Source organism: Trachypithecus francoisi, unplaced genomic scaffold, assembly GCF_009764315.1.
Source record: "Trachypithecus francoisi isolate TF-2019V2 unplaced genomic scaffold, Tfra_2.0 Lachesis_group4, whole genome shotgun sequence".
Classification (NCBI taxonomy): Eukaryota; Metazoa; Chordata; class Mammalia; order Primates; family Cercopithecidae; genus Trachypithecus; species Trachypithecus francoisi.
The window spans coordinates 10,825,383-10,842,410 of NW_022681469.1; the positions used below are offsets into that span (position 1 = coordinate 10,825,383).

Sequence of the window (17,028 nt, forward strand, 5' to 3'; positions counted from 1 at the left end):
TGAAGAAATAGGGCAAAATGTCAAAATCTGTAATGTTTCAATGGTGGGTACACAGCAAATGGTTTATTATTCTCTGTGTTTTTGCATATGTTGAACTATCTTGTGATAATAACATCACTTAATTTCTTACCAGCCAGAAGTATCCACTTCAAAGATTTTGTGAACATCCTTCCAGATATCTGTCTATTAAGTAAGGGTTAAGAGCCTTGTACACTTTGAAGTATGACAGATCTGGGTTTGACTATGCTGTGGCCATTTACCGCTTTCTAACTTTGGGCAGGTTGCATCTTACTTTTTGAACTTTAATTTCCACATCTGTAAGATGGTATATTAGTCCATTCTTGAACTGCTATAAAGAACTACCTGAGACTGGGTAATTTATAAAGAAAAGAGGTTTAATTGACTCACAGTTCCACAGGCTATACAGGAAGCATGGCTGAGGAGACCTCAGGAAACTTACAATCATAGTAGAAGACAAAGGGGAAGCAGGAATGTCTTACACAGCCTGAGGAGGAAGAGGCCAAAGCAAGAGGTGCTACACACTTTTAAACACCCAGATCTCATGAGAACTTACTATCACAAGAATATCAAGGAGGAAATCCACCCCCATGATCAAATCACCTCCCACCAGGCTCCTCCTTCAACATTGGGGATTATAATTTGACATGAGATTTGGACAGGGACACATTCCAAAACACATCAGATGGGAATAATGATGGCACATACTTCATAAAGTTTTTGTGATGACTAAATGAGAAAACGTGTACAAAGTGCTTAGCACATTGCCTTGGACACAGTAAGCACCAATACATGTTAGCTGTTACCGTGTATGTGGTATCGTGTAAGTGGAATATGCTATGGGCATTTTCTATGTCAGTAAATATAATCCTTAGAATTAAATAAAATAAAAATGATACAATAAGAAAAGGTTAAATTCTCAAGAGGAACTAGCTTAATTTATCCTTATGGGTTGCATACTTCTGGCTGCCGAGAAGTTCACAGTCAAATGTATCCAAATGGTAAGACCTTGTGACCTGAATAATCATGTTCTATTTTCTCTGATCTTGGGGACTTATTTTTTGTGACTTCCAATAACTCTCTATTTCATTTAATATTCTCCCTGTAAACCCCTTAGATCCTTTGTTCAACGTGGTTGGGAAGAAAGAAAGGAAAAAATAGGAAGGAAAAGAAAAATGGATGGCAAGACAGAAGGAAGCAAAGGAAGGAGAAAGGGTTATTTGCACAAGACTTTGGAATTGTTGATTAGAATGTTTAACTTTTGGATTCATGCTAATTAACATAATTTTTCACTGCATGCCAGACTTTTTTAGGTGCTCTCTGGCTGCACCTTTTTTGTTTATATTTTGACTGACATTAAGCCTTAAGCTATTCTCCCTGATGCAACTGTGAGTTTTCACAAATAATGCCACTTGAGGTATGCCATGGGTTCTGGCTCATGCTGGTGTCTGATAACTACTATGGTCAGTTCCTTATTATCTATGTGGAGACTGGGCACTTTGTCTTTTGGCAGCTAATGTTTCATCCAAGGTCAGTTTCCTTCAAGTGCTCAGTGCTGTTTCAGAGGGTGTGTGCTGAGGGAATGCAGATTAATTTAATGTTAGCTTTAGCCAAACCCAGCTACGAAAGTAAAACTGCTTTTAAAGACACCATAAACACTGATGAAGATCATCTAAATTATATGATGTTTGAGCATGTATAAATGCATCAACATTCACCTTAATTCCAAAGGCATCATTCCATAGCACTGTGATTCATCATTCATCTTCGTATTAGTCTTATTTTTGTTCTTTGACTGTAGGTAAATGTTAATTTGAAATTATTAAAATACCTTTGTTATCATATGTTATTATAACTGTGGGCTACCAGAATAGGTTGAGAATATATGGCTTTCATATTTCTGTTTGATTATAAAAATGCAGCATGTGCTTATAATAGAAAATGAGGAAATAGAAAACTCTAGAGGAAATCAAACCATTTATAATCCCTTCACACATAAATGATCACTGTTAACATTTTATTATATCTCTTTCCACACACAGTTGAGGCTGTAGAAGTTCTCAAGATGGATTTGTAGATTGTTTTAAGAAAAAATTGCAGTATTTTTTGGTGTTGCAAAGCACTTTCCAAATTACTTCCACGCTCTGCAAGGCCTCCCTGCATGAAAGAAAGTGGGGCATGGGAGTGAGGAGCCCTGGGATCTGCTTTTCCATAAGGAGGAACTACATCTTGTCTTCCTCTACTACCTCTAGCTTTACTTTCCTTTTGCCCTTAGGGGTGGGCAGGGCCCAGGGTAGATGGGACAGGCTGGGCTGAGAGACTGGAGCTCCCCTGGCCGTGACATCTTTCCTAGTTGCCCTCACATGTGTTGGGGCATTCAGAAATCTTAGTGCAGTCCGTTACATTACGTGACAGAGAAGGAGGGAGAGCGGGATCTCCCAACACCTCCAGGTGCAGAACCTAGGGTGGAATCGAGGAAGCACTTCCCAGGGTTTTCTCCTCTCCTACCTCGGAATTGTGCATCCAAAGTTTTCACTCCCGTCATCCTGTCTCCTTCCTTTTTCTGGAACTGCGTTCTGTTCTCTTGAGGGAGTTTCCCAAGTTCCTCACTCTAATCAAGAGATGTGATTAGGGACGATGGGTCTTTGTTCCCACTTCCACCCAACGAGGTGAGCACATGACTCAAGCCAGGCCTATCAGAGATTCCCTGGGATTTCAAAATAAGTGTCAAGAAACTAGGACCCTTTCTTCTAGTAGCAAAATCGGGAAGACATGAGCCCAGTACTCCTGTGACTGTGTCCCAGGATATGTGAAAGATGGAGCTTGCAGTAAGACTTAATGAATCCAGTCTTCAGAGAGAGGCAGAGATGAGAATGAAAAAGAGGGAGGGAAGGAAGGAAGAGAGAAAGAAACCCAGTGGTATTCTAGTCCATAGTTTAATTCTCCAGGCTCCCTAGATTCTCTTCCCAAAGTTTGGTTTTATCTTTTTCAAATTCTATAATTCTATGACCTATCCTAGGAATTTTCCCCAACAAATTACTTCTGAATTGCTTTTCTGTCATTTGCAACCAAAATAGTCTTCAGCAATAGAACCAGACCCTCCCCGAAACCATTAATCCCCTGGATTCTCTGCAGGTCTCTGGCTGCTCTACTGTCTTTATATCTGGCTTTTGGTGCACTCCAAAGTCCCAAGTCTTAAAAATCATCCGCTCTTCTCGCCTTCCTCAAGTCCTCCTCTAATTCACTGTGGCAGACAGTGAGGGTTAACTCTGTACGATTCTATGGCTGTGGTGGGTCTCCACTGTTATACTGTTTGAAAAGCCCATTGTTTAGGTCTTTTTAAGTTTTAATATTATTTTGCAATGGTATAATGGCAAGATATGTCACCTTCTTTAAAATAGGTGACAAATTGGGTGACTTAAAATGGAAAAAGTCTCTAATCAAAAGCCGAGGGCGACAATGTTGATGAAATTGTATAAAATCATCTGTCTCCTGAACTTGCTGGCTTTTCTGACTAAAACCTGGTTAAAGATGGGCTTGGTTTACTCCATAAAGAATTTGCTGCCCCTAATGTGTGCCAGGCACTGTACTGGGCTCTGGAACTCTGTCAATCATGATGAGAGAACTTTTTTTATGGCACCTTTGGTTGATAGTGCAGTAAGCTGAAACAGTGTGTGTCAGTTTCCTAGGAAAGACCTCTCCTTAAAATGCCCTCTAGCATATACTGCTAAAGGCCACGCACAAACTTCATATCAAGTTATGAATCTGACATCCACCAGTGCTCAAAAGAGACAGGGCTTTTGCCTTTTCTTTGCAACCTGAACTTCCCACAGCATCCAGCCGAATCAGAATGAGGTCTGAGAGGCTGCTGAACCCCTGCCAAATGACACTCCACTTTACTGACAAAACAGCGTCCTCCTGCTGTTCTTTCTCCTGACAGGCATCTATTTTGAACTCCTTCTAGAGAATGCAGTGACAGTTCCCATCCTTGATCTCTTGGCCTAGCTCCCAGGGAGACCTCCTCACATTATGTTTTATTCATGGTGTTGCCCAAGCTGGTTTCTTCACTGTAAAAATCTGTGGTGGGGGCAGGGGTCATCAATGAGCCTGAAATAAAATTTGAGTGTCATAATAAAACCATCCCTTTGTGTGCTGAAAGCCTACAACCAGAGTCTGAGATTCTGGGGAAAGACTGTTTTGAGGATTTTTAAGGCAAAAGCTCTGCAGAGAGAGAGAGGGGGAAAAAAATACAGCTCTTCGTATTGTGTTGGAGTGGTGAAAGAAGTAGGTCAGAGAAACCAAAATAACCTTTGCTGGGAAACACGGTAAGTTTCAGATGTTTCCCAGAGCTTGGCGAAGAAAGATAGTGCGATGGATAAAAGCAGTAAACTGATAGATATGTGGGTCTAGAACTGAGACAACCAGAAAGACTATATGGAATAAACATTCATTCTATTTCCCCCTAAAAAAAGTCATCAACTTCATCATTGTCTTTCCTTGTCAGAATTATATATATTTCTACTTCACTAGTTATGCACTTGTAGGAGAAAGTGTAAAAAGCATCTCTTCCACTTCTGTCCCCTCAAAATGAAACCAATGGCCAAGCATTACAGGGACAGGGACCATAATGTGATGTTATATGTAATTTATATGTACATGTATGTATACCTTGAGAATGATGGTCTTCTCGTGGCGGGTGATGTTGACACTGTGCGGCTGTCCATTGGCCATGTTCCTGTGGTCTACGTCAATATTGTATGGCTCTCGGGTGCCACCCAGATTGTATCGAATCTGTAAGCTTCCTATAGAAGAAAAAAGAAAGAAGCTCAGTAATTTGTTTGCCCTAAATTTCATTTTAATATCACATCCCCCCACCCCTGCTCTTTCTCTTCTCTTCTCTTTTCTTTTCTTTTTGACAGAGTCTTGCTCTTGCCCAGGCGGGAGTGCAATGGTGCGATCTTGGCTCACTGCAACCTCTGTCTCCCAGGTTCAAGCGATTCTCCTGCCTCAGCTTCCTGAGTAGTTGGGATTACAGGCACCTGTCACCACACCTGGCTAATTTTTGTATTTTCAGTAGAGATGGGGTTTCACCATGCTGGACAGGCTGGTCTCAAACTCCCAACCTCAGGCTATCTGCCCGCCTCAGCCTCCCAAAATGCTGGGATTACAGGCATGAGCCACTGTGCCCAGCCAATTTTTGATAAACTTTCCCCCCTCCCTTGACGTCCACAGATAACATTCAAGATTTGAATTTGGATTCACAAGCTCAGAGGCCTAATGACCCATATTGGCTGACAGCACCAGGCTCGCCCATATTTACAATCTGCCCACAGTGAACTTCAGTGACCGTCGTCTCAAAGTTGAAGATGCAAATGGTTTCCATGATCCAGGCTGGGATTGTGCCTGGACACAAAGAATGAGAGCATATACAATATAGGACTGCAGGGAGGAGACGTCTGCAGGCTCCATGAAATACTATGTGAAATAAAAAAACAAATGCAGAGTGCAGGGATGTTCTCACCCCATCAGCAAAGTGTGACATTGGGCATAAAAAAGAATCATGAGCATACAACTTTAAAAATAAACATAGGTTTTTAAAAATTTATTTATTTATTTATTTAGAGATAGAGTCTCGCTCTGTCACCCAGGCTGGAGTGCAGTGGCGCGATCTCGGCTCACTGCAAGCTCCGCCTCCCAGGTTCACGCCATTCTCCTGCCTCAGCCTCCTGAGTAGCTGGGACTACAGGCGCCCGCCACCACACCCGGCTAATTTTTTTTGTATTTTTAGTAGAGATGGGGTTTCACCGTGTTAGCCAGGATGGTCTCGACCTCCCTACCTCATGATCTGCCTGCCTTGGCTCCCAAAGTGCTGGGATTACAGGTATGAACCACTGTGCCCAGTCAAACATAGTTTTTAAAGATGAGATTTTGGGTGGCGTCATTGAGACCAAGTAACAAATTTTATTTTAGGTTACAGACTAACCAAATGCAAATCAAAGGGAAAGATGGCTTTCCCAGGTCCCCTGAGTCCCTTTTTGCCCTCAGTGATAGTTCACTTTGCCTCAACAGCATATTCTTTTTTTCTCCTTGCTTCTTCCCAACAATAAAAAAAATTCAAAATGACTAATATGACAATGTAGATTCTGCTTTTAGTTAATCTGCAAGCATAAATGTTGTATCTTAGGTATGAGTTTTAAAGACATCAATATTTTATCTCATTTGTTACTCAAATTGGAATTTTCATGTTGACATCTCAGAGCTTAAAAATGGAGTCAGCAATCTAGCAAGAATTTGACCAATTGTAAATCACCCAATGGATTATTTGTCACCTTTCATTTGCTTTTTAGGGGCACAAAACTGATATTCTGATTTTTAAGTTACAAAATAAAACATGCTAATTAAAACATAGAAAGTAAACAGAAAGAAAAAAAAAAAAAAAGAAAGTCACCTGAAATCCACCACCCAAAGATAATTTTTCTAAGCATCTTGGGAGTATCTCCTTTCAGACTTTTCTCATGCACACACACACACACACACACACACACACTGTACTCTTCCTTATTTAGGCATTTTAACATTACACTTGCCATGTTCTTGGATTTCAAAGGAACATTTGTTAGAATAATCAAGAGCTAATTACATTTCCTATTTTTGTTTTCTAAATGAAATTCAACAAACCTTCACTATTTCTGAGTCTTACCTTAGTGTGTCATCCTAGACTCCGTTGCCTCTGGCATTTAAACTAAGCACTGTGGATTGGATTTTCGTCTCCTAAATCTATCTAAATTCCCCCACTCTTTTTCACTTCGGTAACCACAGGCTCTCTGTTGGCACCCGCGGTGCCCTTGTGTGAATTCCAGAGGGAGCCTGCTCCCTGGCTGAGGCAGCTCCACACAGAGCTCCTGGTTCATCCTCACACGTGCTTTACCTGCACCATCTTTGGCCTGGATTGCAGAAGACGGTGGGTCTTAGTCGCCTCCTCTTTAAAAATGGCTGCTCTTGACCTCATTTCACTCTCAAATGAGGCCTCTCTTCCTTTGCTTTTCTTTGCTCCGAATCCCATGGAAAGAGATGGGTACATTCACTGCCTCCAAACGCATCCCAATTTTAACACGAGCCTTCTGTCTCACTTCTGTCTTGCCTGTTCCATGGTCTCTTGCTGGGCCCGTGACCCCTGGGGAAGTAGAGGCAACGGTCCCTCTCAGGCCTCATCTTCATTCGGCATAGAGTTCATTCGCCTCCTGGAAACACCTGGCCTCCAGCACGCCCTCTTTTGGTTTTCCTTCTCTACCTGTTTTTTCCCTCATTTTGGGGCACTTCACTCTTGCAGTCCCCAAAGACAACCCTGAAGCATGTTCTCTTTTGTACTCATGCCTGTTTCTATGGTGATCCTGTTACTGAAGGCAAATCCCTAAGGGTCTGCAGCAAACTTGATCCTTGCCTCCTCGGAGGAAAGAATGCGGCTTGAGGGGCAGAAGTAGGTTTAAGGCAGAGGGAGAGACTGCGGCAAGTTTTAGAACAGGAGTGAAAGTTTATTAAAAACCGGCCACTGCACTCCAGCCTGGGGGACACAGCGAGACACCGTCTCAAAAAAAAAAAAAAAAAAAAAAAAAGTTTTAGAAAGGAAGTACACTTGGAAGAGGGCCAGGCGGGCGACTTGAGAGATCCAAGTGCCCTGTTTGGCCCTTGATTTGGGGTTTTACACATTGGCATAATTCTGGGGTTTGGTTTCTTCTCCCCTGATTCTTCCCTTGGGGCGGGCTGTCTGCCTGTGCAGTGGCCTGCAAGCACGTGGGAGGGGCTGCCTGCACAGGTGTTTACCGAAGTGGTGCGCATGCTCATTTGAGGCGTCTTTCCTTTTCCAGTTGAGTGTTCCTAGAGGAAGGTCATATACCCATTAAACTCCACCATTTTGCCTCTTAGTGTGCATGCTTGGGCCCACTCGCCCAACTCCCGAGATCTTATTGGGAAGCTGCTGCTCACCAGCTCCAGATGTTTTCTATCTATTGAGAGACTCGTTCCTTGGTGCCAGCTGCAGCCAATTATTTTAGAGAGAAGACAGTTTAGCAACTGCCTGACCATCACCAGATGGTTGTCTCACATTCTTGGTGGTTGGCAGGAGGGAGCACCCTCTTCTGCCCTGCTCGTGTCTAACTACCTACTCCAACAATCCTATCCTATGTAGGACCTTTGAATAAGGTGTATGCCCATCAGACACCAAATCCGTACCCCAGTCAGACTTCTCTCTTGAACTCCAGACTCTTTTCACAAACTGTCTACTTGATATTTCCCTCAGATATCTTATTGGCAACCCCAAACATAACATATGCAACAGAGCATTGATCTTTTTCCCCAAAAGTATTGCATTGCAGTTTTCCACATTTCGGTTAATTGCCAATTCATCCTTCCAGTTATTCTTGCCAAACGTCTTGACTGTCCTCTTTCTCCTATATGACATGTGTCATCTGATGGCAAGTCTTCTTGGCTTGATCTTCAAAATATGCTCTGAATCTTACCAGTTGTCACCATTTCCATCTCTACCCCCTGGACCAAGCCACCAGCGTCTTTTGCTGGGATTATACTAGCTTTTGTCCTACTCCAACCTTCCCTGATCTCCACTGGGCATCTGACCCTGAGAGACACAGGGTCCTCACCACATGGTGGTCAGAGTGATCCTCTGCTCAAAATCCCAGTGGCTCCCCGTCTCACTCAGAGTAAAAATCAAAGTTCTAGCGATGGCTCACCAGGCTCTGTGTGATCTCCTCATTATTGCTGACCTAACCTCCTTTTACTCTCCTCCTTGCTCACTCCTCACCATCCACATTGGCTTCCTGTTCCTATCCCAGGGCCTTTGCAGTCACTGGTTCTTCTGTTCAGAATGCTCATTCCCCAGGTCTCTGCATGGCTATGCCCTCATGCCTTTAGGTCTTTGCTCTCGTGTCCTCTTCTCAGTGATCATTTCTGTGACCTCCTCGTTAAAGTGGAATTTACCCTCTCCTTTCCTATAGCCAGGCACTCCCTTTTCTGCCTCATATTTTCCCCTAACAGTTTTTGCACCCAACAGACTATAGATTGTACCAATTTGTTTATTGTCTGTCTTCTCCTATTCAAAGGTAAGCTCCATGAGAGCAAGCATTTTTGTTTCCATTATTTATGACTATTCCCAACGTCTAGAATAGTGCCTGATGCACAGTAGGAGTGGAATAAATATTTGTTGAATAAACGAGGGAATGGTCTCTGATATGGTTTGGCTGTGTCCCTACTCAAATGTCATCTTAAACTGTAGTTCCCATAATCCTCCTGTGTCATGGGAGGGACCCAGTGGGAAGTAACTGAATCATGAGGGCGGTTACCTCTGTGCTGTTCTCATGATAGTGACTGAGTTGTGATGAGATGGGATGGTTTTACAAGGGGCTTTCCCTCCTTTGCTCTGCACTTCTCCCTACTGCCACCATGTGAAGAAGGATGCGTTTGCTTCCCCTTCCACCATTACTGTAAGTTTCCTGAGGCCTCCCCAGCCATGTGGAACTGTGAGTCAATGAAAACTCTTTCCTTTGTAAATTACGCAGTCTCAGGTATTTCTTCATAGCAGTGTGAGAACGGACGAATACAATCTCCCTGCTTCTATACCTTCTTCTTCCCAGTGTTTTCAAAATGTATAACTGATTATTTTATCAGGTCATTTAAAATCCTTCAAAGCCTTCCAATTCTTTACAGAATGAAGATGTACTTTCCAAATAGAGGTTGCAATGCCCTGTCTGATGTGTGTTCCTCCTGCTACTTTATTTTCAAATCATGCCACTCACTCTCTCACTTTTTACATTCAAGCTACCATGAACTTCTCTTATTCCCTGGAAAATATGATCTCCTCCGACCTCAGGGCCTTTAAATATGCTGCTCCTACTTCTTGAGCTGCTTCTCTCTCCACCCCTCAGTGTTTACTCAGTTTCTCCTTTACCCAATAGCATTAAAATAATCCATTGTTTGGGAGTGAAGGAGATAATCAGGCAGTTGTTTGGCAACACGCAGAAAAAACAAGTTGATTATCTTAGGTTTTTACCCTCTGCCTTATTTCTGGTGCTCTGACATCATATCATCCAGCCAGTTTTCTTAAATATACAGCTGTCTTGATTCATCTCTTATTCATTTTTTAGCACATATGTATTTAGTTTCCTGTGCAAAGCACAACATTTTTTTAAGGTCTGAAAATAGGCTTCTGCCTGGTTACAAGTGTAGACTCCACTTATAATACATAAAGTCATGCCCATCCCCTGGCATGGGTCAGGCAATATGAGTGTGGCTCTGAGGATACAAACACACAGAGGCCTAGAGGTCGGAGGAACCAGCAATTATGCAGCACGCTGGACATTTCCCTCCCTGCTGTCATTTTGTCACTGGCCCCTTTATGTTCCTCAGCTCTATTAAAATCAGCATTGTTTTCTTTTTTATTTTTTTCTTTTCTGTCTTTCTTGGACTTTGTAAATATGATTTTAAATTCTTATAACTGCTTCACTTAATGGCAGCAGAAATTACTTGCTTTGAGAAAGAAAGATGAGTTGGAACTTTAAATTTATATATAGTGACTATCTATAAACAGTAATGGTGATATTCTTGAATAATCAAATTTAAATAATGTATTTATTCCTTTCAGATAATAGCAGAAGAGGACCATTAAATGATGGTAGGAAGAATGCTAGTATTTGTCCATTAAAATAAAATATTATTCAAATGCTGAGGTGCTTCACTTCTGTGTCTCATGTTCATCTCCCAAGTGAATTAAAGCAGTTATAAGGGACTGCTCTTTTATTGGCTGCAGCAAATAACATGCTTAACAGATTTATTCTCCCCTGGTCATCATCATTATCATCAGCACACACTTACAGGGTACCTATCGTAGGCAGGAGATTTGGTGCTGGGAGCTTTTCATCTCTCTGGGAAGACAGGGCATATTTATAACAGAGACAGATAACAATACAGTACATTAAATGCCAAACAAATGACATTGAAAGTAAGTGGAATAGGAGTTTAAAGCAAGGAGAAGTCATCGAAAGGAGGTGGGACTTGATCTCAGTCTAGAATGAAAGGCAGGTGTCTGGCCAGAGAGGAAGTTGGGGCATTTCTAGGTAAGGGAGCATTGTGAGCATAAGGTCAGGGGCACATATGACCACAGAGTGCTTGAGGGGTAATGAGCTCCTCAAAAACGAAGAGTAGGGGGTGCTGAATATGTGTTAGAATGTAGATTGAATCTGTGGACCTGGGAAATAATAACTGTTGACACGCGTGTATTGTCATCTGAGTTTCACAATACTCTTGTGAGGGAGACACTATTTTATAGATGAGCAAATGGAGGCATGGAGCTGCCAATTGACTGCCCAAGACAACTGACAAAAGGCAAAGCCGACCTCAAACCTAGACGGTCCAGCTCTACAGGCCAAGCTCTCACCCATGAGGTTGGTGGGTCTCGAACTTGAAAGTTTGTGGGACTGGGGAATCTCTCCTGGTTTTGTTGGAATGGGGCACCACTGAGTGTTTAATAAGGATATTATACAAGATCCTTTTTAAATAAGATCCCTATGCTATGGTGTAAATATCCCCTCCAAAACTCAGGTTGAAAGTTAATCCCTAATGTGGGTATATTGAGAGGTGAACCCTTTAAGAGTTGATTGGATCATGAGGGATTGATCCATGCATAGATTCATGGGTTAATGGGTTAATGGATTAATAGGTTTTCATGGGAGTGGGACTGTCTATAAGAAGAGAAAGAGAGACCTGAGCTGGCGTGCTTAGCCTTGCCATGTCATGCCCTACGCTATCTCAGAACTGCAGAGAGTTCTCACCAGCAATAAGGCCCTCATCAGATTTGGCCATTTGATCTCAGACATCTTAGCCTCTGTAACTATAAGAAATAAGTTCTTTTTCTTTATGAATTACCCAGTTTCAGATATTCTGTTATGAGCCACAGAAAATAAGATGCCCTATAAAGGAAAGCAACGCTGGCTGTGGTGAAAATGGGTGAGGGGGAGAGTCTGGAAGCAGAGAGATGTATTGGGAGAGAATTTCCCAGCCAACGAGCTGAAGCCCACCACTGTCCCATCAATAGGTGATGGGGTAACAGGAGCAAGGCTCCCCTCAGACCGTGGCAGACCTGCAGAAGGGGATGGCAGCTGGAGTCATTGGGCAGTTGGCCTCCAAAACATGACCTCATCCATTTACCCAGGTACCATTCAAATATAATAATTTTCTATGGACACCGTGATGTGAACAATATTAGGAATTAAAAGATATTTGCCTCAGAGTAGTGGTGGGGAGGAAAAGGACACCATAAGTCCAATCCACAGGACTTGTTGGCCTGGGTGACCCACAAGAGCAGGGAAGGATGGAGCACTGGTGAGGGACACTGAGCCTGGGAATGCAAGTGTCTGAGGGGCAGTGGTGGCACTGGGGGCAGCTGGCTCTGGAGAACAGTGAGCAGAGCTTTCAATATGTGAAATGTGAGTGATGCCAGGGTGTTTAGTGGACTCTTTCTAGTAGCTTTTTCCCGATATTTTGGTGTAGACCTTACTGATGTTTTTTCCTAATGATTTCCTTTTTTTCTAACTTTAAACTTCAATGAATAAAAACATATTGTATTTGAAGGGTGAAAAAGCTGCATTTTCACCAGCAGTTTGAGGATGGGCTGCAACAGTGAGACAGAACCCACCCAGCTTCGCTTTCTAAGCACACTGAGAATTCCAGAGATGCCTGCCCTAGAGAGTGGGGCCGGTGGGGAGCTCAGGGCCTGGAACCAGACATCCAGACTGAGAAACCCCAGCCTGGCCCAACATCCTCTGAGTGTGCCAGTCACTCAGCCTCTATGTACTCACGTGTTGCCATCAGTAGAAAGGCAATAACAACAGTACCGACTTCATAGAGTTGTGCAGCTCATGGGAATTAATGCATGGCAACATTCAGGATGGCTTTGGGCACAAAGTGAGCTTCATTGAACGGTGGCCATTCATATGGAATCCATTGATCAAAGCCCTTGCAGACAATGAAAGAGCTCACACAGGCGTGAGGGCACAGCAGTGGTGGGTGTGTAGCAGTGGGCATGTGAGGTAGTGAATACAGTTGAGGACCAAATTTTAGTGTGGCAATGACTTGAGGAGCAGACAATACAGCATGCGTGGGAATGTGTCCATCAATTTCTTGAGTCTCCAGGTGAGAGCCCTCCTCCTAGGGAGGGACCTGAGAAGAAACCCAAGGTTCTTATCTGCCCAGTGGGAGGCTGGTCCATGAGGGTAGTGAGCATCGGTGGATAAAAAAAATCTATCGACCCTGACCCAGGAGAAATAAACTGATGAACTCCTGAAGAGCAGGGGCTCCATACTTGTCTCTCTTTCATCCTCACTTTCTGATTTTACTTACTATTTTCATTTTTCTGAATAAAGCATTTGACATTCATACAAAAATATTGCTCAGGAGAAAAAAAAATCATCCACAATCCAACCAAATACTTTTGTGTTCACATTATTGCTTTTTTTTCTATCCATATATTTTTTACAGAGCTAATATTTCACATTCAAGGCTGGATCTTGTTTTTGTTTTTTTGGTTTAACATAATATCACATAAAATTTCTCCATATCATTAATCACTGTTCATAAATATTTTAGTAGATACATAATATTCCATAAAATGGTGACTCCCTCTTTTACTATTTTACTAAAGTTGAACTTCCAAGTTCTTTTCAATTTTTATTTTCATAGTTAACATTAGGATGAACATCTTCAGGATGAATCTTTGACTTTTGGCTTATTATTTCTTTAGGAATAATTTCAGAAGGGGAAAATCCTAGGGAACACACTTTTTCCTCCATCTTTTTAAGCAACAGTGCATTTCCCAGAGAGGGAGTTTAATTTACTGTTTTTTAAAACTCAAGCTGAATTAAGTTAGTAATAACAGTTCTGGCTCCCATGGAAAAAATCTTGATCTTCCTTTTCTCTTTTTTTGAAATTATTTTATTTTAGAGACAGGTTCTTGCTCTGTCATCCAGGCTGGAGTACAGTGGCGTGATCATAGCTCACTGCAGCCTTGCACTTCTGGGCTCCAGTGACTTCTGGACTCCAGCGATCCTCCCCCATCAGCCTCCTGAGCAGCTAGGACTGCAGATGTACATCACCATGCCCAGTTAATCTTAAAATTATTTTTGGTAGAGATGGAGTCTTGCTATGTTGCCCAGGCTGGTCTTGAACTACCGACTTCAAGCAATGCTCCTTCCTCAGCCTTTTGAGTAGCTGCGACCACAAGTGTGCACCTCTATGCCCAGTTACATTTTAAATTATTTTTGGTAGAAATAGTGTCTTGCTATGTTGTCTAGGCTGATCTTGAACTACTGGTCTCAAGCAATCCTCCTGCCTCAGCCTTCCATAGTGCTGGGATTACAGGCATGAGCCACAGTGCCCAGTCAAAACTCTTGCTCTTTAAGATGCCATAACAGTGGAATAGTCACTGAAGGGCAGGAACAGATGGGCAGTGGGAGAGAAAGCCTCCACATTTTCAGCTCCAATGGGAAGTGAGTTAGAGAGATTTGTTCCTGCATGCTCTTAAAATATTTTTATTCATTAAAAAAGTGATCTTAGGGCCTGGCGTGGTGGCTCAAGCCTGTAATCCCAGCACTTTGGGAGGCCAAGGCGGGCGGATCACGAGGTCAAGAGAGCCTTGGTTAACATGGTGAAACCTTGTCTTTACTAAAAATACAAAAATTATCCAGGCGTGGTGGCATGCACCTGTAATCCCAGCTACTCAGGAGGTTGAGGCAGGAGAATTGCTTGAACTTGGGAGGCAGAGGTTGCAGTGAGCCGAGATTGTGCCACTGCACTCCAGACTGGCGCCAGAGCAAGAGGCCATGTCAATCAATCAATCAATCAATCAATAAATAAAAGTGATCTTAGAACTTTAAATGTGTATGAGTTCATTTTCAGAGAGGAAGTGGACTTCTCAAGTTCAGCAGGTTTGTACACTCCAGGGCTTCTTAGATGGCTCTCAGAGGTCACTGCTGAAGGGTCACAAGCCCATTTGCATATTCTCCTCAGGATGCCAATTTTAGATGCACTGAGATCCTCTCTGGCTTAATGTATGTTTGATGACCAAGATGGACCAGGATATTACAAGTAAAAATCTACCCCTGGGCTGGACATGGTGGCTCATGCCTGTCATCCCAGCACTTTGGCCAAGGCAGGAGGATCTCTTGAGTTCAGGAGTTCAAGACCAGGCCTGGCAACACAGTGAGACCCCCATCTCTACAAATAATTTAAAAAATTAGCTGGGAGTGGTGGTATGTGCCTGTGGTCCTAGCTACTTGGGAGGCTGAGGTGGGAGGATCACTTGAGCCTGAGAGGTTAGGGCTGCAGTGAACTGTGATCCTGCTACTGCACTCGAGCCTGGGCAACAAAGCAAGACCCTGTTTCAAAAAAAATTAAAATTAAAAAAGCCCTCCTGCTTTAAGGAACCTTTACGACAGGGATATATTTTGTGAATTTAAAGTTCTGAGAGGACTGGGAATGAAAACATTTCTGATTTTCTATTCTGATTGAAAGTTCAAACATTCCGTAACAACCTACTGGTATACTATCATAAATCAGGATAAAATTAATTTATGTAAAATTAATTTTACTCATTCAAAGCCCATCTCTGTTTAGCACATTTAGTGAATGTATTTATTTTTTATTAGTCTTTCTTATTAGTCTTTTTTTTTCTTTTGAGACAGGGTCTCACTCTGTTGCCTAGCCTGGAGTGCAGTGGCGCAATCATGGCTCACTACAGCCTTGACATCCTGGGCTCAAGTGATCCTCCCACCTCGGCCTCCTGAGTAGCTGGGACTGCGGGCATGCACCATCACACCCAGCTAATTTTTGTATTTTTTGTAGAGATGGGGTTTCGCCATATTGGCCAGGCTGGTCTCAAATTCCTGAGCTCAAGTGATCCACCCACCTTGGCCTCCCAAAGTGCTGGGATTACAGGCATGAGCCACAGTGTCCAGCCGAATGTGTTTATTTAGTAGGAAGAAAAAATAATAATTACACACACAAACCTATCTCTTATTCGTGAAACAGTGTTCTTGTAAAGAATGCAACATGCCTCATCAACATTATTACTCTAACACCTTGCTCTGACTCACCCAGCTGGCAAGTTGTTTTCCTGATATTCATGGAGAGAAATGGGGTTCAAAGAAGTTATGTGACTTTCTCAACAAGGCCCATGGGGAATAAAGAACAAACTAAGAACAATCTATAGACTTTTGCTAGAACATTCTGTCTGCCGAAATGTTAAATGGCAGAGGCTGGGTATCCTCGACCTTACCAGTGGGTTTGACGAGGACTGCCAAGAAGTCTGTGGTGAAGGAGCTGATGTAGAGGAGAATGCAGGGCGCCTTGGTGGTGCTGAAGCTGAAGCGGATCTCCTCCTGGGCCAGGTCCGGGTGGGAGTTCTGCTGGTCAGGAGAGTTCTCTACTCTGCTGCCGGAGTCTCTGGCATTAATTGCTGGTGCCTGGAAGTTATATCGTAGCCACATCCCTTCTTCAAAAAATGCGCCAACATCTGTTATAAAGGAGAGAGAGAATTGAAAAATGAGGAGAGGTCTGATGCGGACACCCTACGATGACCTCTCCAGCAGCTCATGGAGTGCAGGCACTGGCTCCAGGAAGGGCATCTGACTGAGTTCTATGGGCAAAGATGTGATTGCATCAACACAAATGCTCCTATCAAAAAAAAAAAAAAAAAGCATGTAACAAAGTATGAGGTATTATTCTGTTCCCATGCTGCTAATAAAGACATACCAGAGACTGGCTGATTTATAAAGAAAAACAGGTTTAATGGACTCACAGCTCTATGTGGCTGGGGAGGCCTCACAATCATGGTGGAAAGCAAAGGAGGAGCAAAGTCATGTCTTACACGGTGGCAGACAAGAGAGAGAGCACGTGTGCAGGGGAACTCTCATTTATAAAACCATCAGATCTTGTGAGACTTACTCATCA

At 42.8% G+C, this 17,028-nt stretch overlaps 1 protein-coding gene across 1 annotated transcript in view; it reads right to left on the reverse strand.

The window, feature by feature from the left end:
• The window catches only part of CNTNAP2 (contactin associated protein 2), a 2,313,133-nt gene that overhangs the window by 195,231 nt on the left and 2,100,874 nt on the right, over positions 1-17,028 (reverse strand). The window contains exons 19-20 of the mRNA XM_033192342.1: positions 16,355-16,591; positions 4,687-4,820 (exon numbers count right to left, since the gene is read on the reverse strand). Coding sequence (XP_033048233.1) covers positions 4,687-4,820; positions 16,355-16,591 — 371 coding nt within the window. The remainder of the gene's footprint in view (positions 1-4,686; positions 4,821-16,354; positions 16,592-17,028) is intronic.